At 44.3% G+C, this 27,528-nt stretch overlaps 2 protein-coding genes across 4 annotated transcripts in view; both read left to right on the top strand.

Annotated features, from left to right (window-relative positions):
- Nucleotides 1-120: 120 nt before the first annotated feature.
- LOC135534313 (interleukin-2 receptor subunit beta-like) lies at nt 121-18,454 on the top strand. 2 transcript variants are annotated; one of them, XM_064961354.1, is made up of 10 exons: nt 121-340; nt 6,118-6,217; nt 8,070-8,181; nt 8,317-8,392; nt 8,605-8,704; nt 9,058-9,191; nt 9,305-9,497; nt 9,902-10,001; nt 10,229-10,313; nt 10,994-18,454. In XM_064961354.1, exons 2-10 carry the CDS (start codon nt 6,148-6,150, stop codon nt 12,266-12,268), a joined length of 2,145 nt encoding a protein of 714 aa, XP_064817426.1. In that variant the 5' UTR covers nt 121-340; nt 6,118-6,147; the 3' UTR covers nt 12,269-18,454. The 2 variants fall into 2 exon arrangements, with proteins under 2 accessions (XP_064817426.1, XP_064817431.1); XM_064961359.1 differs by lacking the exon at nt 6,118-6,217.
- Nucleotides 18,455-22,451: 3,997 nt separating this feature from the next.
- LOC135534579 (interleukin-2 receptor subunit beta) overlaps nt 22,452-27,528 on the top strand; it is a 22,028-nt gene continuing 16,951 nt past the window's right edge. For both annotated transcript variants that reach the window (XM_064961532.1, XM_064961538.1), the window contains exon 1: nt 22,452-22,644. The gene's annotated coding sequence lies outside the window, so the exon portion shown is untranslated. The remainder of the gene's footprint in view (nt 22,645-27,528) is intronic.

Below are 27,528 nucleotides of genomic sequence, written 5' to 3' on the forward strand. Positions count from 1 at the left end.
TTTTTACCAAAAAATTCTCCACCCCCACTTCTGACAAAGGGAAGCAAGCTCACAGCGTTGATGACGTGTGTGTGGTTTTAGTTGAAACTAACAAACCACAGAAATTCCTTTTCAGTCAACAATCTCTTTTCTGTTCAGTCATTTACTTTTCAGAGAAGGCAGTCAGATGTTTTTCTCGTCATTAATGGGTTTGAATCATCCGGTGGCGACCAACTGAGAGACAAGAAACTGATTCATCATTAAGCACTTGTCCTTCAGTTCAGAGTGAAACGTAACTCAACCGTAGAGCATTGAGAAGCCTGTGTTTCTGAGACTACAAGAAGGTCCACTATACAGTAAGGTAAGAGTCTCTATGAATATTCATATACAGATGTAGGATCTTAATTTGATGAATCGTTTAATGCTTAGAATTTTCCTGCAAAGTAGAAAATGCAAACTTGTAGTGTAATTAAGGTTGAATAAGGCTTCTAAAGTTTGTAATTTCCTCTTTAACAGACTTGATTTGCCTTAACAAAATTGTATCAGCCCTCTACAGAAAATGTCCATTATAATTCACATTTCTGGGTGCTGCTATAGCAAACTGTCTCAAATTAAGATCCTACATCTATGATGTTTTCAGGTGGTTATGGGTTACATTTATTGTTCAAGCAAAGTTACTCTGCCTGTGTGTGTGCTTGAGTGGGATCATTTGGAAGACAGTATTACACAGTTGAGATAAAGATCATTGTGTTGCTCCCATGTTGTCATGTGTTGCTGCCATGCTATGTTGTCTTAGGTCTCACTTTATGTGGTGTTGTGTTGTCTCTCTTGTTGTGATGTGTGTTTTGTCCTATATTTTGAACCCCAGCCCCTGTCCCCACAGAAGGCCTTTTGGTAGGCCGTCATTGTAAATAATCATTTGTTCTTAACTGACTTGCCAAGTTAAAGGTTTAAATATAAAAAATGTAAAATCATGGTACTGATGATTACACAGAGAGCGGAGTCGTTACAATATTGCATACGCCTCTCCAATCCTTTGGGGCCCATTGAGACGTCCAGGCTATGTGCTACCACAGTATTCTCCCACCCTGGTCCCAGAGAACCCAAGGCTTTTAATCACTTTTTCAAGCTTTGTGCATATCTTTCTCTAAATATATATTCTGTTTGATATACTCCTGTACTATATGCCAGCCTTTTTGTTCTGTGTTAGTGCTGGGCTGCACCAAAACCCTGCACACCGTTTAGATTTCTAGGATCAAGGTTGAAGACCACTGTCCTCATGGTGGAGGGGGCTAGGAGTTGATTAGGGCCTCATTACAGTGGTTGCTGAGGGATGATGCGGGCTTCAACATGGAGGGGGCTAAGGGCAGATTAGAGCCTCATTGTGGGGGAGGCTAGGAGTTGATTAGGGCTTCATTATATAGGGGGCTAAGGGACGAATAGGGCCTCATTACGGAGGGGGCTAGGGTTTGATTAGGGCTTAATTATGGAGGGGGCTAGGGGTTGATTAGGGCTTTATTATAGAGGGGGCTATGGGTTGATTAGGGCTTTATTATAGAGGGGGCTAGGGGTTGATTAGGGCTTTATTATAGAGGGGGCTATGGGTTGATTAGGGCTTTATTATAGAGGGGGCTATGGGTTGATTAGGGCTTTATTATAGAGGGGGCTATGGGTTGATTAGGGCTTTATTATAGAGGGGGCTATGGGTTGATTAGGGCTTTATTATGAGGACTAGGAGCTGATCTGGGCCTGGGTTTACTAGGACAGGATGTTCATATAGAACTGGAGCAAAACCCTGCACACCTTGTGGGCTCCCAGTAGAGTTGAACTGGAGACCGTTGTCCTCATTGTGGAGGGGCTTAGGAGTGTGTTCCCAATGGCACCCTATTCCTTATATTGTGTACTACTTTTAACCAGGGCCTCTAGGGTATATGGTGCACTATATAGGGAATAAGGGTGCCAGTTATGATGTAACCTAGGGGTTGATTTGGTCCAGTGTTTAAGTAGGACAGGATGTACACACCCAGCCACAGGTACAGAGGAAGTCAAAGACAAGAGGGGGGAGGAGGGGAGAGTCAGAGAGAAGATAGGGAGGGTGAGGGGGAGGAGGGGAGAGTCAGAGAGAAGATGGGGAGGGTGAGGGGGAGTCAGAGAAGATGGTGAGGGGGGAGTCAGAGAGAAGATGGGGAGGGGGAGGTGGGAGTCAGAGAAGATGGTGAGGGGGGAGTCAGAGAGAAGATTGGGGAGGGGGAATCAGAGAGAAGAGGGGGAGGGGGAATCAGAGAGAAGATTGGGAGGGGGAATCAGAGAGAAGATTGGGAGGGGGAATCAGAGAGAAGATTGGGAGGGGAATCAGAGAGAAGATTGGGAGGGGGAGTCATAGAGATGGGGGGGGGTAGGGGGGAGTCAGAGAGAAGAGGGGAGGGGGAGTCAGAGAGAAGGAGGGGAGGGGGAGTCAGAGAGAAGATGGGGAGGGGGAGTCAGAGAGAAGATGGGGAGGGGAGGGGAAGTCAGGGAGAAGATGGGGAGGGGGAGTCAGAGAGAAGGAGGGGAGGGGGGAGTCAGAGAGAAGGAGAGGAGGGGGAGTCAGAGAGAAGGAGGGGAGGGGGAGTCAGAGAGAAGAGGGGGAGGGGGAGTCAGAGAGAAGGAGGGGAGGGGGAGTCAGAGAGAAGGAGTGGAGGGGGAGTCAGAGGGGAGGGGGAGTCAGAGGGGAGGGGGGGGGAGTCAGAGAAGAGAGGGGGAGGGGGAGTCAGAGAGAAGAGGGGGAGGGGAGAGTCAGAGAGAAGAGGGGGAGGGGGAGGGGGAGTCTGAGAGAAGAGGGGGAGGGGAGGGGGAGTCAGAGAGAAGAGGGGGAGGGGGTGACAGAGAGAAGAGGGGGAGGGGAGGGGGAGTCAGAGAGAAGAGGGGGAGGGGAGGGGGGGGTGATGAGATGTGAGCGGCTATGTCTAAACACCCCAACATTCTAAATAGTAACATTTGGGCTGTGAAAAAGTTGTATAGTATGTGACATGTCAAAACTGTAAATACCAGCATGTCATAGTAATTTAGTCTTTTCATCTAGTAGAATTCACTGCACACTATTGAGGAACAGAATGGTGTTTTGGAATCCACGTGAGTCTGACAACAGCTGATAATCAGCTGAGGGTACTTGCTCTACCAAAATGAAGGAATGGCTGGAATCAACACAGTTGTGCTTCAGATGACACATTCTCAGTAGGATGAAGCTAGTTTTCTGTTATTTGTTGCTGACTGCAAACATTTATACTAAATAGTATACAGCACCATTAGTATACAGATTATCACACAGTATGCATGTAGTAGGCAAGCCAGATTTCAGACACTGCCAGTGAGGGAGTGAGTGGGTGGGATGAGAGGATGTGTGAGTGGGTATATACTGTGTGTGTGTGTGTGTGTGTGTGTGTGTGTGTGTGTGTGTGTGTATGTGTATGTGTGTGCATGTGTGTGTGAGTACTGTGTTCATGCATGCAGAATGTGCTTGTGTGTGTGTGTGCATGGATAACGTGTTTTGTGAGTGTGTGTACGTTAAGATTGCACTTGCGTTGGTGCTTGCGTGGGCATGTGTGAGTGTGTTCTCTGCGATCCTGACCTTTAAACTGTTCTCTCAGAGGTTGATCATGTCTGCTGTGCTGTTTCACTTCACTGAAGGGAACTTCCTAATGTCTGACCCAGAGACCAATAAGAGGGACAAAGTCCATCAGGGTCAGTATTCATAAAGCCTCTCAGAGTAGGAGTGCTGATCTCGGATCAGATCCCCCCCCCTTCTGTGTTTTTAACTGTGGCCTAAAAGGCAGAACTGATCCTAGATCAGCACTCCTACTCTGAGAGGCTTTATGTATACAGGCCCTGGACAGTAGCCTGAGTGCCAGACTGTTTGCGCTATCATGCCAACGCCCTGTCATGCCAAACAAGATCGCCAACAGATCTGGGACCAGGCTACCAGGTTAAGGCAGGAAGCCCTGATCTGGGACCAGGCTACCAGGTTAAGGCAGGAAGCCCTGATCTGGGAACAGGCTACCAGGTTAGGGCTGGAAAGCCCTGAATTGGGACACAGGACTGTTGGTACATTTGACATCGAACACGACATCAGAAGGCTTCACAGCTAACAGAAACTAGTGGCGGCTGGTGGCAGACTCATAGTAACGGCTGGAACAGAATTAATGGAAGGGTATCAAACATATCAAACACACTGATTATATAGCATGTTTGATACCCTTCCATTAACTTCATTCCAGGCATTATTATGAGCCATCCTCCTCTGATATAAACATTTTGCTCTTGTGCAACATTCAACCACCTATCTATTTATTACAATCAGTTCAAAGAAGCGTTATAGCCACACAGGGTGTGCATGCTTTTGTTCCAGCCCTGCACTAACATATCATCCAGGTCATTCATTATCATCATCACAATCTTCTTCTTCCTCACCTGCTCAACACATCTTGTACCTGTTAGATGGTTGTTTATATAACAGAGGAGTGGAAACTTCACATCTTCACAGGCTGAACATAACATCAGTCTCTCTAACCCCAGTGACCTTTTACTAAATACCAAGACATGAGAGAATGGTTGCAAACAGCACACTGCCCATCAAATCAAAGTGTATTTGTCACATGCACTGAATACATTGGTCATGTAGTCAATCCAGCATGATTTCTGCCACATTCAAGACAACTGGCAACTAAAACAGGCCCAGACTGGAAAAATATGTTTTGAACGGTCATCCAACCTGAAATTCCAAGTCGGGAACTCTGGCCTCTTTCTAGATCTCTGACCTGAAGAACACTGACGTCATGATTGTTTGTTTTATTCCGGCTTCCCAGTTGTCTTGAAAGCAGCATAAATCCAGAGAATGCCTGACTTTGATGACAAAGTTTGATGACAAAGTTTTCCCACAAGAAGGACCACTGCGCCACATTCGAGTGAGCACAGTACAACAACGGTTGTGTCCAAACATATGTCTTGTATACTGCTGGATAAAATGTAATATGCCAGGGAGATATGTATACAGGAGCTAAGAATGTAATAAAAAGTGTATGCCGTGTAGTCAGCTGTTAGTAGCCCATAAGACATCATCCTAAGAATTTGGTACCTCTCCCTCTTAGAACTTAGCCTACTGTTCTGACTTGGTGGTGCACATGAAACCTATAGCCTGTTTTAGAGAAATGTCATCATGGAATATTGTAAGAGCTTTCGTTGTGTGCTTATATGCCCCCATTATTTATCCTAAGGTTCTGACTTGGTGTACAGGGAGAACACTGTAAGAATGGCCGATGTTCTGAACTCTGTCCCTGTACATTTCAAAAGTGCTGAACAAATAGTTATATCGACTACTCGCTCATTAATATCTTAATCAAAATGACTGCTTGCCTCTTATCCGCTCATCGTTCCCTTCTGCCATGGTTTGTACAACCCAATTGCTATATTGCTTATATAGGTTTATCTCAGTACAGTATCTTATTCATCATTTTAGACAATGTTGGAATGATTTCATTGTTTTGCTTACTTTGCGTTTTATAATTAGCTCATGTGCTTTTCTTACTATAAAATGAGGAGGGGATACTTACTATAAAATGTTGCTGGGTCTGTAACCATGTTTGACAGTGACACTCGTCTCATTCCAATAGTTTTTTTTCCACAAAAAGTTCAGTAATAGATGTATGCAATTCCAGTTGATACTGCAAGGCCTGTTTTGTTTGCGCTGCCTGTGCGTCGGTATAATGTATATAAAAGTGGATGCTCGCGATGGTGTTTTCCTTGACTTTTAGACCACATAGGCCTAGTAAAATAACAAAATGACTTTACTGGCATGTCTTTAAAAAAGTTTCAGTTTGCCTCACCAAGACTTTATGCTAAAATCACCACTGGTATGTGTGTGGCATTGATACAACTGACAACACTTAATCACCACACAAACAGACAGAAAATTCATATACACCTTTTTCCCTCCCTTATGGTTCCTTCTGTTTTCCATCCCAAATGGCACCGTATTCCCTACATAGTGCAGAGCCAAATGAGCCCTGGTCAAAAGTAGTGCCCTATATACGAAATAGGGTACCATTTGGAACACTAAGCCACCTGTCACCTGTTGCTAAGGTGATGTCTCCTACTGTGTTCTAGAATGAGAAAAAGGACCAAGAAGAAGTCATAATGGTTCTATGGTGTCTCTATGTCATCCTGCTCCTCCCCCTACTAACCTGCTCCAGCCAACCACAGTCCTGTAAGTCATCAATACCCTTCACAATGCATTACAACACATGTATAATGACCTTGAGGTTAAAGTGCAGACTGTCAGCTTTATTTTGAGTGTATTTACATCCATATCCAATCTTTTTAGAAATGACAGCACTTTTTGTGCATAGACCACCCATTTTAGGGGACCAAAAGTATTGGGATAAATTCACTAATATGTATATTAAAGTAGTAAAAAGTTAAGTATTAGGTTGTATATTCATAGCACGCAATGATTATATCAAGCTTGTGACTCTACAAAGTTGTTGGATGCATTTGCTGTTTGTTTTGGTTGATAACGTTGTCATGTCTTTATTGAACACACCATGCAAACATTCACACTGCAGGGTGGGAAAGTATGTGACCCTTGGATTTAATAACTGGTTGACCCGCCTTTGGCAGCAATAACCTCAACCAAACGTTTTCTGTAGTTGCGGATCAGACCTGCACAACGGTCAGGAGGAATTCTGGAACATTCCTCTTTACAAAACTGTTTCAGTTCAGCAATATTCTTGGGATGTCTGGTGTGAACTGCTCTCTTGAGGTCACGCCACAGCATCTCAATCGGGTTGAGGTCAGGACTCTGACTGGGCCACTCCAGAAGGCATGTTTTCTTCTGTTGAAGCCACTTCTGTTGTTGATTTACTTCTGTGTTTTGGGTCGTTGTCCTATTGCATCACCTAACTTCTGTTGCGCTTCAATTGGCGGACAGATATCCTAATATTGTCCTGCAAAATGTCTTGATAAACTTGGGAATTCATTTCACTGTGTTTGTCTATTGTTGTGGCTTAGATGAAGATCAGATCAAATTTGATGACCAATTTATGCAGTAATCCAGGTAATTCAAATCAAATTGTATTAGGTACATGTGCCGAATACAACAACCTTACAGTGAAATGCTTACTTACGATCCCCCAAGCAACAATGCAGTTAAAAAAAAATATGGGTAAGAATAAGATATAAAAGTAACAAGTAATTAAAGAGCAGCAGTATAATAACAATAGCGAGACTATATACAGGGGGGTACCGCTACAGAGTGGGGGGGTAGTCATTTGATTCGATGTTCAGGAGTCTTATGGCTTGGGGGTAGAACTGTTTAGAAGCCTCTTGGACCTAGACTTGGTGCTCCGGTACCGCTTGCCGTGCGGTAGCAGAGAGAACAGTCTATGACTTGGGTGGCTGGAGTCTTTGACAATTTTTAGGCCCTTCCTCTGGCACCGCCTGGTATAGAGGTCCTGGATGGCAGGAAGCTTGGCCCCAGCGATGTACTGGGCCGTTCGCACTACCTTCTGTAGGGCCTTGCGGTCGGATGCCAGGCAGTTGCCAGGCAGTGATGCATCCAGTCAGGATGCTCTTGATGGTGCAGCTGTTGAACCTTTTGAGGATCTGAGGACCCATGGCAAATCTTTTCAAGTCTTCTCCTGAGGGGAAATAGGTTTTGTCGTGCCCTCTTCACGACTGTGCTTGGTGTGCTTGGACCATGTTAGTTTGTTGGTGATGTGGGCACCAAGGAACTTGAGGCTCTCAACCTGCTCCACTGCAGCCCCATCGATGAGAATGGTGGTGTGCTCGGTCCTCTTTTTACTGTAGTCCACAATCTACTTTTTCTTGCCATTGTACGATATATGATACAATATGACATAGAGCCTTATAAAACATGATATAGAGCCTGATAAAACTGGCTATTAAACAATGCTAAGCCACAACTATTGAATTATCTCTCTCTCTCTCTCTCTCTCTCTCTCTCTCTCTCTCTCTCTCTGTCTCTCTCTGTCTCTCTCACTCTCTCTCACTCTCTCTCTCTCTCTCTCTCTCTCTCTCTTTGTCTCTGTTTCTCATAGGTCTGCAGTGTGTCAATGACTTCATCAGTAACATCACATGTGTGTTGAACAACATATGCATACCCCCAGACATGCCGTGCACTCTGCATGGTGAATACCCCGGGTTTAAAAGGTAAAGAAGACTAAGGATGCACCCTAACTGGAACCCTATTCTCATAGAGTCCTGGTCTAAAGTAGTGCACTATATAGGGAATAGGGTGCCATTTGGGATGCTAACTGAAACAATGGCTCACTGTTGTAACTACAGGCAATGTGAGATGAAGTCCTTGGCCGGTTTCAACACAACCTTGAGAGGCGGCAGTCTGGTCTTTGAGGGCAATCCAGTGAGTTTTATAAAACTACATCAAGTTAAAAACCAATGCTTGGTTATATATGTGCATTATTATAGATCAAAACTAGAATTTGTAACACATTAATCTGGATGAATAAATTAACCAGGAATTTGTTCATTTTTTATTATTTTTTATGACGTTTTTCTAATAATAATATAGACAAACAACCCTGGATAACTGAGCCTCTGTAAATGATCTTTCAGTTCTTTTGGAAAGAGGATGAAATACCCATTGGTGTACGGTGTGGACAAGCAGAAGATTATGTGATACAGATTGAACACCTGTATCAACCATTTAACCACAGTAAGTGCACAGTAATTTGAGTGATATTATGTACGATGTGTCAGATATTACTAATCTACTACATTAATTGTACACCAACTACAACGACTCGTACTGTGACTTTATTGTCCATTTACATGAAAATTAATTTTGTGTGGTCAGCATACAAAATGCTCAAACTCAGTACACTATAATACAACATAATGCAATACGAACATGCTGGAAAGCTTATTAATTTAAACAACTTATTACTAATTCATACCTGATGCTAACATTTCTAATTCAACTTAGTACTAGTAGTTCTGTTACAGTGATATTAGTAATATATTAGTACTACTATGAGTACATTAACTGTGTTGTTTTGTGTTTGGCAGTTAAAATGCATCCCCCTGGCAAGCCGACTGTCATCAATGCCTCAATCACCTGGACACCAGGAGCTCCCATTTCAAGAAAGATATTCAACTATGACTTCCAACTACAGTGGAAACAGGAACTACATCACTGGGAGGTGAGAGAGAGAGAGGGGGGGGAGAGAGACAGAGACAGAGGATAGATAATAACAACTGTGTCTCTCTCTTTGTACATCTAAAAGTAGACCTCCTGTATGTTGTGCTACTGCAGGATGCTGTGGAGGTGAACATATCAAACAAACAGACCTATTTTGACCTGGACCCTGAGGTGCTGGAGAGAGGAAGGAGGTACCAGGTCAGAGTCCGGGTTCGAGCCGACCCAGACCATTACCCAAACTGTCAGTGGAGCGACTGGAGCCCCAGTGCATCATGGGTCTCCACTCTGGGCCAGATGAAGCAAGGAGGTAAATACAGCCTCAGTGATGTCATTGGTTATTAGTACACATTTGAATGTGGGCCTATATATACTTGGGATGTGTCCCAAATGGCCCTATAGTTCCCTACATAGTCCAGAGCCCTAGGGGCCAAAAGCACTGCACTAAACAGGGAATATGTTGCCATTTGGAAGGCAGACATAGTAGTGTGTTTCCTTATGAATCTTGAAAAATAGCTCCTTCTTCTTTCTTCCCTATTTCTTTCTTTCGTTCTTAGACAGGCAGACACATGCTCAAAACAAAACAAACTTACAGACAGAAATGTACATGAAGCCTTTTCTATGCCAATATTTTAGTAAAACAGTGGTGTTGTTATGTACGTTGTAAATATGTTCTAAGTATGTTCTGTGTTGTTCCTCTGGTCCTGTTCTCAGGTAGTCCTGATGTTCTAGACCAGGACTTTGTGGTGGTCACCGTGGTGGGAGCTGTTGTTGTACTGGTCCTGCTGGTCTCCATGTCGCTCTGCAAAGGAAAGTGAGTACTGTCTCTCTCTGTGTGTGTGTGTGTGTGTGTGTGTGTGTGTGTGTGTGTGTGTGTGTGTGTGTGTGTGTGTGTGTTGTGTTGGTGGGAGGGGGTGGGGTCCACTGTAAATGTGATGTATTTTAACACCAACGGACTGCAAAGTAAACATCATGTTTTAGATGTGATGTTTTGTAGTTGGTTAAGTGCAACTGCCTTTCATTTCCGTTCATTGCTGACAGGGTCAAGAAGATTCTGAATCCTCCTATACCAGATCCCTCCAGGTACTTTGAGGGCCTCAACCTCCATCACGATGGAAACTTCAAGGTCAGTTCTACTTTTGACTGAAGTTATGTGCCAAAAGAGACCCTATTCCCTGTATTGTGCACTACCTTGTTATGGCGGTAGTTAGGCTATAATGGCTGTAGTTAGGTTATAATGGTTGTGGGTAGGCTATAATGGCTGTAGTTAGGTTATAATGGCTGTAGTTAGGTTATAATGGCTGTAGTTAGGTTATAATGGCTGTAGTTAGGTTATAATGGCGGTATTTAGGTTATAATGGCTGGAGCCTAATGAATGGAATTGTATCAAACAGATAAAACACATCGTTTCCATATATTTAATACCAGACATTATTATGAGCTGTCCTCATCATTGTCTTACATTGGCATCATGTTGGAGTGAAGTCACTCCAACATTTAGCTAAATAATGATCATTTTATTTTCCTCTGTGTGTGTGTGTGTGTGTGTGTCTCTCTCTGTGTCTCTCTCTCTGTGTGTCTCTCTCTCTGTGTCTCTCTCTCTCTCTCTCTCTGTGTCCCTCTCCGTGCCTTCTCTCTCTATGTCTCTCTCTCTGCGTCTCTCTCGGTCTCTCTCTCTCTCTGTGTCTCTCTCTCTCTCTGTCACTCTCTCTATCTATGTCACTCTCTCTATCTCTTTCTCTCTCACTGTCTCTCTCTCTCTCTCTGTGTGTCTCTCTGTCTCTGTGTGTGTGTCCGTGCCTACAGGCTTGGCTGGGTCCTTTGTTCGCCTTTGAAGCCGTCGACTCTGCCTTGCACCTTGAAGACATCTCCCAGGTAGAGATTACCAACAGCATTGGCACCATCGCCCCCCTGAGGAGGGAGACCGGTACTGCACTACTACTGAAGAAGAGATTGGACAACAGTGGCCGCTCCGGCTTCAACAACTTCTTATCTCAATGCTCCCAGCCTGGATCCACATCCACCAAGTTGGAACCTTGCTCTGTACACTCCCCTTACGGACCAGTAGGTGGCACTACTGAAGAGATAGATGAGTGGAAGGAGGAGAACAGAGGAGAGAGGATGGATAGTAATAGAGGTGTAGGGGGGAAGGACGAAGATATCAGGGGTGGAGGGAAGGAGGGAGAGATGTTGGGTGGAGGGAAGGATGGAAAGATGGGGGTTGGAGGGAAGGAGGGAGAGATGTGTGGTGAAGGGAAGGAGGGAGAGATGTTGGGTGGAGGGAAGGATAGAGAGATGTATGGTGGAGGTATATTTGGAGGCATCAGTGCAGGTGAAGATATCCTCCAGGTTTCTTCTTACGAGCGTGTTGAGAAGCTCCAGGCCGAGCGCCGGGCCCTCATAAGCCCAGATTCAGGCATCGGCAGTGGGGCAGAGGATCAGGAAAGTCAGGAGAGCGTGGAGGATGCGGTCGGGCCTATTGCATCCACCCCCCATTTTGTCTCTCAGGACTTTCATCTTGTTCCGCTTCTTCCTCTTATCAATAACAATAACTTTACATTCTGCTCCACCCCCTTACCCATTTCCCTGTCCGCTTTCCCCCAGCTTCCCTTCACCCTACCTGGGTTGGATAGTGTAGGGGGAAAGGGTACGGAGATGGGGGTTGGAGGAGGTTCTCTCACAATGTCTTCCTCCTATGAACGTGTGGATAATCTGCAGCTCCAGGCCCAACTCTTGGCCCCTCAGAGCCCAGATTCAGGCATTGGCAGTGGGGGAGAGGATCAGGAAAGCCAGGAGAGTGTGGAGGATGAGGTCAGGCCAACTGTGACCCCCTGTAACCATATCCCTCTTATTACCACTAACAATATATTTCCATTCTGTTCCACTCCCTTACCAATCCCGCTGGATGTTTTACCCCAACTACCCCTCACCTTCTCTGGGTTTGGGATGGTTCCATCCCTGGGACCCAGTACTAGTACCAGTCATCAAGACCGGCTGTTGGAGATGTCTCTCCTGTCTTCTTCAATGGCAATAGAGCCCTCTAGTGGCGGCTACATGCCAGTGAAAGAAGCTCAGAACTGAACTATGAAAACATTTGACTTGGGAGGGAAATGATTTATATATACACTAGATGACTGACAGGCTGTTTTGAAGCCACCACTCCTCCATCTAGGCACTCCCCCTCCATTGTAAAAAATACTTTGGAAGCTATAGAAATGCATTTACTAATGTCTACATTTGTTTTTACCACATTTATTCTATTACAGACACACTTTTTTAAGAACTAATGTAACTGTCCCCACTACAACAACAAAAAAAGACTTACAAATGCGTCATTTGGTTGTTGAAACATTTCAATGACATACTGTAGAATTCCATCCATTCCAATAGAGCTCCACAGTGGAGGTGCCATAATACCCATAAAACCTAGCGTTCAAACAGGGAAACGGTTCCAATTGTTTTTCCACTATTCATTTTTCCCTTAAGGGATTTTAGAAACACTTAAAATAAGGCCTGTGGCCTCCTGAGTGGCGCAGTGGTCTAAAACTCTGCATCGCAAGCTGTGTCAGAGCCCGGCCGTGAGCAGGAGCCCCATAGGGCGACACACAATTGGCCCAGGGTTTGGCCGGGGGGCTTTCCTAGGCTCATCGCACTCTATCGACTCCTTGTGGCGGTGTTAAAGTGTTAAACAAATCAAAATATATTTTAGATTCTTCAAAGTTGCCACCTTTTGCCTTGATGACAGCTTTGCACACTCTCAGTGTTCTCTCAACCAGTTTCACCTGGAATGCTTTTCCAACTGTCTTGAAGGAGTTTCCACATATGCTGAGCACTTGTTGGCTGTGGTCCAACTCATCCCAAACCATCTCAATTGGTTGAGGTCGGGTAATTGTGGAATCCAGGTCATCTGATGCAGCACTCCATCATTCTCCTTCTTGGTCAAATAGCCCTTACACAGCCTGGAGGTGCAGAGATTATCACAGCCTGGAGGTGCAGAGATTATCACAGCTTGGAGGTGCAGAGATTATCACAGCTTGGAGGTGCAGAGATTATCACAGTTTGGAGGTGCAGAGATCATCACAGCTTGGAGGTGCAGAGACCATCACAGCTTGGAGGTGCAGAGATCATCACAGCTTGGAGGTGCAGAGATCATCACAGCTTGGAGGTGCAGAGATCATCACAGCTTGGAGGTGCAGAGATCATCACAGCTTGGAGGTGCATAGATCATCACAGCTTGGAGGTGCATAGATCATCACAGCTTGGAGGTGCATAGATCATCACAGCTTGGAGGTGCAGAGATCATCACAGCTTGGAGGTGCAGAGATCATCACAGCTTGAAGGTGCAGAGATCATCACAGCCTGGAAGTGCAGAGATCCTCACAGCCTGGAAGTGCAGAGATCCTCACAGCCTGGAAGTGCAGAGATCATCACAGCCTGGAAGTGCAGAGATCCTCACAGCCTGGAAGTGCAGAGATCATCACAGCTTGGAGGTGCAGAGACCATCACAGCTTGGAGGTGCAGAGATCATCACAGCTTTGAGGTGCAGAGATCATCACAGCTTGGAGGTGCAGAGATCATCACAGCTTGGAGGTGCATAGATCATCACAGCTTGGAGGTGCAGAGATCATCACAGCTTGGAGGTGCAGAGATCATCACAGCTTGAAGGTGCAGAGATCCTCACAGCCTGGAGGTGCAGAGATCATCACAGCCTGGAGGTGCAGAGACACATGCAGATCATATGTTCACCTACTCTGCATCTCACAAAGACATGGCAGTTGGAACCACAAATCTAAAATTTGGACTCATCAGACCAAAGGACAGATTTCCACCGTTCTAATTTCCATTGCTTGTGTATCTTGGCCCATGCAAGTCTCTTCTTCTTATTGGTTTCCTTTAGTAGTGGTTTCTTTGCAGCAATTCAACCATGATTCACACAGTCTCCTCTGAACTGGTGATGTTGAGATGTGTCTGTTATTTTAACTCTGTGAAGCATTTAATTGGGCTGCAATTTCTGAGGTGGTAACTGTAATGAACTTGTCCTCTGCAGCAGAGGTTACTCTGGGTCTTCCTTTCCTGTGGCGGTCCTCATGAGAGCCAGTTTCATCATAGTGCTTGATGGTTTTTGCGACTGCACTTGAAGAAACTTTAAAAGTTATTGAAATTTTCCGGATTGACTGACCTTCATGTCTTAAATTAATGATGGACTGTCGTTCGCTTTGCTTATTTGAGCTGTTCTTGACATAATATGGACTTGGTCTTTTACCAAATAGGGCTATCTTCTGTACACCACCCTACCTTGTCACAACACAATTGATTGGCTCAAATACATTAAGAAGGGAAATAAATTACACAAATGAACTTTTAACAAGGCACACCTGTTAATTGAAATTCATTCCAGGTGACTACCTCATGAAGCTGGTTGAGAGAATGCCAAGTGTGCAAAGCTGTCAAGGCAAAGGGTAGCTACTTTGAAGAATCTCAAATATAAAAATATACTTTAATTCCATATGTGTTATTTCACAGTGTTGGTGTCTTCACTATTATTCTACAAAGTAGAGAAGAGTAAAGACAAAGACAAACCCTTGAATGAGGAGGTGTGTCCAAACTTTTGACTGGTACTGTATATTCGGCTCTATATACTCTCCGATTTGAAGATACACATTCGCATCAACATAGACATCATGCAAGTCCTGCACATCATCTCTGCTGTCATCGCTGTCACCTTTTGCTAGCAGGTATTGTGTCAATTTAAAACTTGCACAAGACAGTTTCCAGAATTGTACATTTGAAAAGATTCTGCCAATTCATTCATTACTCCATTTAGCTAACATTAGACACTTAACCCAGAGATTTGGGGCAGCAGGTAGTCTAGTGGTTAGAGTGTTGGACCAGTAACCAAAATGCTGCTTGTTTGAATCCCCGAGCTGACAGGGTAAAACATCTGTCATTCTGCCCCTGAACAAGGCAGTTTAACCCTCTGTTCCCCGGGAGGCCGTCATTGTCAATAAGAATTTGTTCTTAACCGACTTGCTTAGTTAAATAAAGGTAACATTTAAAACAACATTTTTGTTTTATTATTCCCTTTCCCTCATGGTATTTGTAGGTCTTTATGATAGCCACATTAGCAGCTAATAAGCATCACATTTTTTTTTTTTTTGGGGGGGGGGGGGTAAATACAGACGAATATATTGATAAAAGTCACTTTGTCCTAGAGAGATTTACATGGTTATCAAAACATTAAATCAGGGTAAGACTACATGAAACACTGCCCTTATTTTAAGTGTTTCTAAAATCCCCTATGGGTAAAATGAATGGTGTAAAAACTATTGGAACCATTTCCCTGTTTGACTGCTAAGTTTTATGTGTATTGTGACTCATACTCGTAGTCTATGGAGGACTGCTTTTCTGAGGAGTGCCAATATGGCCAACCGGTGGCTTCAAAACCTCTCATTGGCCAAAACATACAGTAGCATCAGCAATCCAGGGTTTATATACGTCATTGGGAGGGATACAGTGCTTCCAGGTGGATAGAGAAAAAAGGGCCAATCTGGGGATTGGTACATTCATTTTGTTGCTGTTTGAATCCCAGATTTCCCTTTTAATGGGATGTGGTTGAGGTATGGGAATGTTTTAGATAGGTTCATAGATATGCATGTCCAGTAGATACTGTACATCAGGGCTATTCAACTAGCGGCCCGCACGCCAGATCCGGCCCGTTTATGAATTTAAACCCTGAACATTAATAAAATATCTGTAAAAAAAGTTTTATTTCCACCAAAATCCGCCGTTCAGTGTCAAAATGACAAGCACTATGGTGGTTGTCTATAGTCTGGTGCCTATGTAGAATGTCAATGGGTTTTTCTCTTCGTCATATGGATTTGGCAGTAGCGTTTGAACAGTTTAAGCTTCAAAATATGATGAAAGCTACACCTCTAAGGAACACATACATGCCTTCTGTTGCCCTCTCTGATGCTCACAAAGACTCGTTAGAAGTGAGAGACAAACAGCGCACCTAATGACCGAGGGAAATTCATTCACAGCATCCTTCCTTCAGACTGGAATTTGACATGACCTGATTTGACATATCTTTGTGTTATTTACTGAGATGCTTAGTTTTCAGATGCTTTTAAAATGAACTAATTACTTTTAAGAAGCTTTTAATAGTTATTTAACTGTTTTATTGGATGGTTGTGAGTCACTTGTTTTATTCAGTTATTCGAAAAATAATCACATGTGGAAAATGTCCAGCCCCCCTGCAATTAAACCTTTTTTCATCTGGCCTCTGTAAGAAGATAGTTGAATAGCCCTGCTGTACCTTATATAGATACACATCCATATCATCAGTTCTATATGATAGTAACAGGTGGATAGAGACAGTTAATGTGGTTCTATAGGGTGGTAACAGGTGGATAGAGACAGTTAATGTGGTTCTATAGGATGGTAACAGGTGGATAGAGACAGTTAATGTGGTTCTATAGGATGGTAACAGGAGGATAAAGACAGTTAGTGTTCATTGCTTTGTGTTATTCATAAACAGTGTTTTGTCTTGTAGGCTACTTTGTTCGTTTAAAAAACAAAGAAGAAATAGCAGTTGAGTTTACCACTCAAGTCATATATTTTCTGTTGAATACTCAGAAAATTGTCTATAAGCTTTTATAAACTGGGTGGTTCGAGCTCTGAATGCTGATTGGCTGAAATAAATGGTATATCAGACCGTATACCACGGATATGACAAAACATGTATTTTTACTGCTGTAATTACTTTGGTAACCAGTTTATAATAACAATAAGGCACCTCGGGTGTTTGTGATATATGGCTCATTTACTCCACGTTGCATCGTGCCTAAGAACAGCCCTGAGCTGTGGTATATTGGTACATACCACACCCCCCCGGGCCTTGTTGTTTTTCATACCACACTGTTCTACCTCTCAGGACAGTACTACATCTATTTATGACATCAATATGATACTATGATTGTGCTCCCAGTAAATACTGATCTGATACTGATAATTCTCTCAGTAGAAATGAAGAATGTATTATTATGTTGTGTATAACATGGCCATCTTGAATGTTATGTCTCTTTTGAAAAATTATATTATTTTTGTATATTTAAATAACACTGTTGTATGTTAAACATCACAGCATAGTTGGAAGATATATAGTGCATAGAAATCCGAAGAGGGTGGCCAGCAGAGATGGGATGGGCTGAGGGAAGCTGAGGGAAGCTTGAGGGTTGGGATGTGGAATTGGAGACAAGTGAGATTGGAGTTGTTTGGTGGGGGATAGAATGATGGTCAAAGATCAAAGTAAAACAAATAAAGTCCAAATAAAACTAAACAAACACTGAGGGGCAGTGTTGTTACAGCTAACAGTGTTGTTACAGCTAACGGTGTTGTTACAGCTAATAGTGTTGTTACAGCTAACGGTGTTGTTACAGCTAACGGTGTTGTCACAGCTAATAGTGTTGTTACAGCTAACAGTGTTGTTACAGCAGCTAACAGTGTTGTTACAGCTAACGGTGTTGTTACAGCTAATAGTGTTGTTACAGCTAACGGTGTTGTTACAGCTAACGGTGTTGTCACAGCTAATAGTGTTGTTACAGCAGCTAACAGTGTTGTTACAGCAGCTAACAGTGTTGTTACAGTTAACGGTGTTGTCACAGCTAACGGTATTGTTACAGCTAACGGTGTTGTCACAGCTAACAGTGTTGTTACAGCTAATGCCAGTTTGCCTGAGGCTGATGCCGTGCAGGTGTTTGTACACAGGCATATACATGGACACACAAATGAAATTGTGCCATACGTGCACTCAACGTGCACTCAAACATATTCAGTTGACCTTGCTCTTATGATTTTAGTTGTTCTTGATGTCTTTTGTTATTTGCATTGTTGTTTCCTGTTTTCCTTAGTCTTTTTTTTGTCTTTTGATAATTTTGTTGGTTGTTGGTGCATTGGGGGCTTTGGGGTGGGGAATGGAATGATAACATCTTTCTCGGGTGGTTGACGGGCAGCTCTTGGGGAACTGTGTGTGTGTGTGGGGGGGGGGGGGTAAAAATGTATAAAAATGTTACAGATGAAATTGTTTGGGTTTTTGCAAATTGTCATTATTGTAAGTTAGCCTTTTTAAATGCATTTTTATAAGGCAGCTTAATTTTCATTACAATCTTATTGACAGTCATTGGTAAAGGGATTTATTGTTTAACATAGCTGAAAGTTGGTGTTTTTTTATTTTTTATATTTCAGCCAATTAATAAAGAATCAACTGTCTCTCTCTGTGTGTGTGCGTTACAAATTCTACAAACTCTTCCATTGGACCCATTGAAATGTACCATTAGGTCAGTGTTCTCCGGGATCCTTAGGACGTCCATACCCTAAACCCTAACCCTTACTTTAACTCATTTGATTTTCGACTTCAATGGGGTAGAGCCGTCCCAACAATACCAGATAGCACAGACCCTGTTGGATGCGGGACCGGGCTGCCCGGATGATGGTGAAGGTGCTGCTGTTAGGCGTCGACTGCTGATGTCAATAGAACCTACACTTGTTACATGCCCCGAGAAGATGTACGGTGCTACAGGCGATGGCTTTTAATTTTTTAAATTTTTGTTATTTAATTTCACCTTTATTTAACCAGATAGGCCAGTTGATAACAAGTTCTCATTTACAACTGTGACGTGGCCAAGATAAAGTAAAGCAGTGCGACAAAAACAACAACACAGAGTTACACATAAACAAATGTACTGTCAATAACACAATAGAAAAACCTATGCACAGTGTGTGCAAATGTAGAAGAGTAGGGAGGTAAGGCAATAAATAGGCCATAGAGGCGAAATAATGACAATAACGAGAACGGAACTAATCTTAAATGTTTAATGCTTTGACAGTTACCAGACAGAGACAACAAATGTCTCGCAATCAATTTTTTTTACGTGTAGGATAAATTAAGTTGAGCTTTTAGGCTATTGTTATTATTGGTTCAAGTTTAGGCTACTGGCTTATCTGGTCCAATGGAAATTCGAGAGGTACAATGCGCTTTAGGAAATATTGACCGAGGGCTCTAGCCTACCTTTGGATTTAAGAAATAAAAGGTAGAGTTGTCTCCTCCTGCCGTTCTAGTGGTCGTTACCGACATGTCTGACTCTGGATGGGGGTTCAACCAAGACACATGAAGAAATTAACCGCTCCAACGGAGAATGTCTCGCGCGGAATAACGGTTTTGTGAAGTTTGATCGCCCTCGGGCACGGCTCCAAAAAGTCGCGCTCTTGTGGAGCTGGCATTAGAATGGGTCAGCAGAAGTAGTGATTGGCAATAGGCATATGATTTAGCTACCATATAAAGTAAATAACATATATTTTCTAATTTATAATAGCTCCCTAGAAACATTCGAGTATTTCAGTTATCGTGTAGCCTAATGCTTGATTACAGATCAGAAACAGAAGCCTTGTCCATAAGAACAGATCTAGAGTCAGATTTGCATACTCTACCCCAAACATCACCATTAGGATGAAAGAATACCTGTGTCTGGGGTGTTGTTGATGATGTTCTTTACAGTTAGGGAGCATTGTGTGTACAGTTAGGGGGGGTTGTGTGGTGGTGTTGTTGTTTACAGTTAGGGAGCATTGTGTGTGTGGGGGGTTGTGTGGTGGTGTTGTTGTTGTTGTTCTTTACAGTTAGGGAGCATTGTGTGTGTGTGGGGGTTGTGTACAGTTAGGGAGCATTGTGTGTGTGTGGGGGGGTGTGTGGTGTTGTGTTCTTTACAGTTAGATTGTGTGTGGTGTTGTTGTTGTTCTTTACAGTTAGGGAGCATGTGTGTGTGGTGTTGGGGGTTGTGTGGTGGTGTTGTTGTTTACAGTTAGGGAGCATTGTGTGTGTGGGGGTTGTGTGGTGGTGTTGTTGTTGTTCTTTACAGTTAGGGAGCATTGTGTGTGTGTGGGGGGGTTGTGTGGTGGTGTTGTTGTTCTTTACAGTTAGGGAGCATTGTGTGTGTGTGGGGGGTTGTGTGGTGTTGTTGTTGTTTACAGTTAGGGAGCATTGTGTGTGTGGGGGTTGTGTGGTGGTGTTGTTGTTGTTCTTTACAGTTAGGGAGCATTTGTGTGTGGGGGGGGTTGTGTGGTGTTGTTGTTGTTTACAGTTAGGGAGCATTGTGTGTTTGGGGGTTGTGTGGTGGTGTTGTTGTTGTTCTTTACAGTTAGGGAGCATTGTGTGTGTGTGGGGGGGGGGTTGTGTGGTGGTGTTGATGTTCCTTTCAGGCTGCTAACGAGACCTCTGTGACGTCCTCTAATACGTCTAGATGACCCTATAGGTGTCTCCTAGCCTCACCACTCCTAGCCTCACCACTCCTAGCCTCACCACTCCTAGCCTCACCGCTCCTAGCCTCACTATGGTCACCATCATCATCCTTGCCGGACGAAGCACTCTGGTCTGGTACTTCCTGGGTGAGCAAAGGGATTGTGGAATAATAATGTGGGACACAGACATGCTTGCGAGCAGACCACAGACCACACACACACACACACACACACACACACACACACACACACACACACACACACACACACACACACACACACACACACACACACACACACACACACACACACATGCATTGCAGTCTCTGTGTTGTTTTATTGTTTTGCTGTATTGTCATATTGTTTTTCTTTACAATAAATACTGACAATCAAACTACATAATATACATGTATCTCTCTCTCTCCCACTCCCCCCTTCCTCTCTCTCTGTCCCCCCCCCTCTCTCTCTTTTTCCTCTGTCTGTCTCAGGTTTGAAGGATAGTGAATGTCTCAGATCTACAGTATCTCACTACTTCAACTCCACTGAAGTGTTTGGGTTGGTGAAACCAGATCCAGATTCAGGCCAACATAGATACTGTAGAGGTAGAGGTACCTGCTGAACTAAGGGAAGCACCAACATTGGGGAGGCAGGGTAGCCTGGTGGTTAGAGCGTTGGACTAGTAACCAAAAGGTTGCAAGTTCAAATCCCCAAGCTGACAAGGTACAAATCTGTCGTTCTGAACAGGCAGTTAACCCACTGTTCCTAGGCCGTCATTGAAAATAAGAATTTGTTCTTAACTGAGTAAATAAATAGTGTTTGTTTGGATGAGACGGAGGGAGGGGGAATGTTTATTGGACAATAGTTGTGTGTTTATGATCATCAGATGAACGGGTTCAGTCTGTTATCTGTCTCTACGTTTGGACCAGACCCACCCACTGTTCAGCAGAGATATACAGGATGGCCGAGTGGACCCACACACACACACACACACACACACACACTTTAAACCGGAAGACATTCCGTAGTCATAGGAATGTACTTAATGTGGAATAAACACATGGTATGCATAGCAGCAGGAAGTAAGGATGCTGGATGTGCTTCAGCGCCCCCTGATGAATCACATTTAAAAAATAATACTCGTAAAAATAAAACATTTCGGATTATTTGTTTGTTTTTTACCACCAAATTAGTGCCTTAGTCCTTTATGAGCAGAGAAAAATACTAGTCAGCAGAACAGGGAGGAAAATACCCCCACCCCTAAAAACCTCTTCCTGATGGTGTGTATTGCAATCAGTGATCTTTAATTGGTTAAGAACATGATTGAGTTTTTGTTTCTATCTAATATTAAAAATAAGTTCTATAAAAGCTATTATACCTCTTTATCCGTTTTCTATATCAACAAAGCCCCTGGACACGGTTGAAAGAAGACTGTTCATTACATGCTAATTAGTCTCCTTTCGTAGCTGCTTGTGGAGGTGAATAGCAGCTGTGAAAATCAACTACTTGTTACACCGAGGCCATACTCTAGTCATACTTTGTCCAGTTGAGGGCAGCAAAACATCGTATTTGGTCTCTGTCTCTCTCTTTCACTACCTCACTCGCCACACACGCCACTTTCAAAGCTTTTGCCCCTGTTATTTCCAGAAAGGAATAAAAACACAACATGTTCTCATTTTACACTTTACATCATCTCAACATTTCACAGTAACCAAAGTCATATTCTTTAGAAAAAAGGAACCAGAACAGAGACCGAAAGAAGAACAACTGAAAAATGTAATATTTTTGATTTAACCCCGCTTCTGACAAGTACAGATAGCAGCGTTGATGACGTGTGTGTGTGTGTGTGTGTGTGTGTGTGTGTGTGTGTGTGTGTGTGTGTGTGTGTGTGTGTGTGTGTGTGTGTGTGTGTGTGTGTGTGGTTTCAGTTGAAACTAACTGAAGTCACAAAAATCCCTTTTCTGTTCACTCATTTACTTTTCAGAGAAGGCAGTCAGATGTTTTTCTCATCATTAATGGGTTTGAATCATCCGGTGGCGACCAACTGAGAGACAAGAAACTGATTTCTCATTAAGCACTTGTCCTTCAGGTCAGAGTGAAACGTAACTCAACCGTAGAGCTTTGAGAAGCCGGTGTTTCTGAGACTACAAGAAGGTCCACTATACAGTAAGGTAAGAGTCTCTATGAATATTCATATACAGATGTAGGATCTTAATTTGATCACTCTTTTGTTGCTTAGAATTTTCCTGCACAGTAGAAAATGCAAATTTGTAGTGTATTCAAGGCTCAATAAGGCTTCAAAAGCTTGTAATTTCCAATTTAAAATGTCAGACTTGATTTGCCCTATCGAAAAATGTATCAGCCCCTACAACAAATATCCATAATCTACATAACTATAATCCACATAATAATTTACATTTCCAGTTGCTGCAGGATAATTTCCCTGCTATAGAAAACTGTCTCAAATGAAGATCCTACATCTATGATGTATTGGTTATGGATTACATTTGTTGTTCAATCAAGAAAAGCTACTCTGCCTGTGTGTGTGGCCATGTGTGGGTTTGAGTGGGATCATTTGGAAGACACAGTATTACACAGTTAAGGTCATGATCACGGTAGTGATGATGATGATGATGACTTATCACTTGAGAGACTCACAGAGAGCGAAGCAGTTACAATATTGCATACACCTCTCCCATCCCTTGGGGCTGATGAAATGTGTCGAGGCTATGCGCTAGGAAAGGATTCTTCCATCCTGGGCCCAGAGAAGCCCAGGCTTTGTTCTGTGTTAGTGCTGGGCTGCACCAAAACCCTGCACACCCTTTAGATCTCTAGAATCAAGGTTGAAGACCGCTGTCCTCATTGTGTAAGAGGCTTGGGGCTGATTAGAGAGTCTTTGTGTAGGGGGGCTAGGAGCTAATTAGAGTTTCATTATAGAGGGGGCTAGGAGCTGATTCAATCTTCATTATGTAGGGGGCTAGGAGCTAATTAGATTTTCATTATGGAGGGGGCTAGGAGCTGATTCAATCTTCATTTTGGAGGGGGCTAGGAAAGATTAGAGCTTCATTGTGGAGGGGGCTAGGAGCTGATTAAGGTTTCATTATGGAGGGGGCTAGGAGCTGATTAGGGTTTCATTATGGAGGGGGCTAGGAGCTGATTAGGGTTTCATTATGGAGGGGGCTAGGAGCTGGTTCAATTTTCATTATGGAGGGGGCTAGGAGCTGATTAGGGCTTCATTATGTAGGGGGCTAGGAGCTGATTAGGGCTTCATTATGTAGGGGGCTAGGAGCTGATTCAATCTTCATTTTGGAGGGGGCTAGGAGCTGATTAGGGCTTCATTATGTAAGGGGCTAGGAGCTGATTAGGGTTTCATTATGTAGGGGGCTAGGAGCTGATTAGGGCTTCATTATGTAGGGGGCTAGGAGCTGATTAGGGCTTCATTATGTAGGGGGCTAGGAGCTGATTTGGGCTTCATTATGGAGGGGGCTAGGAGCTGATTAGGGCTTCATTATGTAGGGGCTCGGAGCTGATTAGGGCTTCATTATGTAGGGGGCTAGGAGCTGATTTGGGCTTCATTATGGAGGGGGCTAGGAGCTGATTAGTGCTTCATTATGTAGGGGGCTAGGAGCTGATTAGGGTTTCATTATGTAGGGCGCTAGAAGCTGATTAGGGCTTCATTATGGAGGGGGCTAGGAGCTGATTAGGGCTTCATTATGTAGGGGGCTTGGAGCTGATTAGGGCTTCATTATGGAGGGGACTAGGAGCTGATTAGATGTTCATTATGGAGGGGGCTAGGAGCTGATTAGGGCTTCATTATGGAGGGGGCTAGGAGCTGATTAGGGCTTCATTATGGAGGGGGCTAGGAGCTGATTAGGTCTTCATTATGGAGGGGGCTAGGAGCTGATTAGGTCTTCATTATGGAGGGGGCTAGGAGCTGATTAGGTCTTCATTATGGAGGGGGCTAGGAGCTAATTAGGGCTTCTTTATGTAGGGGGCTAGGAGCTGATTAGGGTTTCATTATGGAGGGGGCTGGGAGCTGGTTCAATTTTCATTATGGAGGGGGCTAGGAGCTGATTAGGGCTTCATTATGTAGGGGGCTAGGAGCTGATTAGGGCTTCATTATGTAGGGGGCTAGGAGCTGATTTGGGTTTCATTATGGAGGGGGCTAGGAGCTGAGTAGGGCTTCATTATGGAGGGGGCTAGGAGCTGATTCAAGTTTCATTATGGAGGGGGCTAGGAGCTAATTAGGGCTTCATTATGAAGGGGGCTAGGAGCTGATTAGGGCTTCATTATGGAGGGGGCTAGGAGCTGATTCAATCTTCATTGTGTTAGGGGTTGATTAGGGCTTCATTACGGAGGGGGCTATGTTTTGATTAGGGCTTCATTATGGAGGGGGCTAGGAGCTAATTAGGGCTTCTTTATGTAGGGGGCTAGGAGCTGATTAGGGTTTCATTATGGAGGGGGCTGGGAGCTGGTTCAATTTTCATTATGGAGGGGCTAGGAGCTGATTAGGGCTTCATTATGTAGGGGGCTAGGAGCTGATTAGGGCTTCATTATGTAGGGGGCTAGGAGCTGATTTGGGTTTCATTATGGAGGGGGCTAGGAGCTGAGTAGGGCTTCATTATGGAGGGGGCTAGGAGCTGATTCAAGTTTCATTATGGAGGGGGCTAGGAGCTAATTAGGGCTTCATTATGAAGGGGGCTAGGAGCTGATTAGGGCTTCATTATGGAGGGGGCTAGGAGCTGATTCAATCTTCATTGTGTTAGGGGTTGATTAGGGCTTCATTACGGAGGGGGCTAGGTTTTGATTAGGGCTTTATTATAGAGTGGGCTATGGGTTGATTAGGGCTTTATTATAGAGTGGGCTATGGGTTGATTAGGGCTTTATTATAGAGGGGGCTATGGGTTGATTAGGGCTTTATTATAGAGGGGGCTATGTGTTGATTAGGGCTTTATTATAGAGGGGGCTATGGGTTGATTAGGGCTTTATTATAGAGGGGGCTATGGGTTGATTAGGGCTTTATTATAGAGGGGGCTATGGGTTGATTAGGGCTTTATTATAGAGGGGGCTATGGGTTGATTAGGGCTTTATTATAGAGAGGGGCTATGGGTTGATTAGGGCTTTATTATAGAGGGGGCTATGGGTTGATTAGGGCTTTATTATAGAGGGGGCTATGGGTTGATTAGGGCTTTATTATAGAGGGGGCTATGGGTTGATTAGGGCTTTATTATAGAGGGGGCTATGGGTTGATTAGGGCTTTATTATGGAGGGGGCTAGGGTTGATTAGGGCTTTATTATAGAGGGGGCTATGGGTTGATTAGGGCTTTATTATAGAGGGGGCTATGGGTTGATTAGGGCTTTATTATGTAGAGGACTAGGAGCTGATCTGGGCCTGGGTTTACTAGGACAGGATGTTCATATAGAAATGGAGCAAAACCCTGCACACCTTGTGGGCTCCCAGTAGAGTTGAACTGGAGACCGTTGTCCTCATTGTGGAGGGGCTTAGGAGTGTGTTCCCAATGGCACCCTATTCCTTATATTGTGTACTACTTTTAACCAGGGCCTCTAGGGTATATGGTGCACTATATAGGGAATAAGGGTGCCAGTTATGATGTAACCTAGGGGTTGATTTGGTCCAGTGTTTAAGTAGGACAGGATGTACACACCCAGCCACAGGTACAGAGGAAGTCAAAGACAAGAGGGGGAGGTGAAGGGGGAGGAGGGGAGAGTGTGTTGGTGGAAAGGAAGTCAGAGTGAAGATAGGGAGGGTGGGGGAGGGGAGAGTCAGGGAGTGAGCGTTAGTGGAAAAGAAGTCAGAGAGAAGACAGGGAGGGTGGGGGGAGGGGAGAGTCAGGGAGTGAGCGTTGGTGGAAAAGAAGTCAGAGAGAAGACAGGGAGGGTGGGGGGGAGGGGAGAGTCAAGGAGTGAGCGTTGGTGGAAAAGAAGTCAGAGAGAAGAGAGGATGAGAAGAGAGGTAGAGAAGAGAGGAGGGGACGGGGGTGTTAGTGGTTTGAGGTTTGTTTGTTATTGGAAACAGCTTGTAAACATTCTGGGAAACGAGGACGTTGTGGTTTTCTTATCCGTAGCCCGTGTGTGCGTGCGTGTGTGTGTGTGTGTGTGTGTGTGTGTGTGTGTGTTCATACATGCAGAATGCACTTGTGTGTGTGCGTGCATGCACAATATGTGTGTGTGTGTGTGTGTGTTAGCTTGCATGAAGACTGCACTTGTGTTCGAGCTTGCGTGAGCAATGCATGTGTGTGTGTGTATGTTCTCTGCTTTCAGGTTACGGCAGGAAAGCCCTGATCTGGGATCAGGCTAACATGTTATAGCAGGAATGCCCTTATCCGGGATCAGGCTATCAGGTTAAGACAGGAAAAGCCCTGATCTGGGACCAGGATATCAGGTTAAGACAGGAAAAGCCCTGATCTGGGACCAGGATATCAGGTTAAGACAGGAAAAGCCCTGATCTGGGACCAGGATATCAGGTTAGGGCTGGAAAGCTTTGATCTGGGACCAGGCTACCAGGTTAGGGCTGGAAAGCTTTGACCTGGGACCAGGCTACCAGGTTAGGGCTGGAAAGCCCTGATCGGGGCCCAGGATACCAGGTTAAGACAGGAAAAGCCCTGATCTGGGACCAGGCTACCAGGTTAGGGCTGGAAAGCTTTGATCTGGGACCAGGCTACCAGGTTAAGACAGGAAAAGCCCTGATCTGGGACCAGGCTACCAGGTTAAGACAGGAAAAGCCCTGATCTGGGACCAGGCTACCAGGTTAAGACAGGAAAAGCCCTGATCTGGGACCAGGCTACCAGGTTAAGACAGGAAAAGCCCTGATCTGGGACCAGGCTACCAGGTTAGGGCTGGAAAGCTTTGATCTGGGACCAGGCTACCAGGTTAGGGCTGGAAAGCTTTGATCTGGGACCAGGCTACCAGGTTAAGACAGGAAAAGCCCTGATCTGGGACCAGGCTACCAGGTTAAGACAGGAAAAGCCCTGATCTGGGACCAGGCTACCAGGTTAGGGCTGGAAAGCTTTGATCTGGGACCAGGCTACCAGGTT

Source organism: Oncorhynchus masou, chromosome 5 (genome assembly GCF_036934945.1).
Source record: "Oncorhynchus masou masou isolate Uvic2021 chromosome 5, UVic_Omas_1.1, whole genome shotgun sequence".
Taxonomy (NCBI): Eukaryota; Metazoa; Chordata; class Actinopteri; order Salmoniformes; family Salmonidae; genus Oncorhynchus; species Oncorhynchus masou.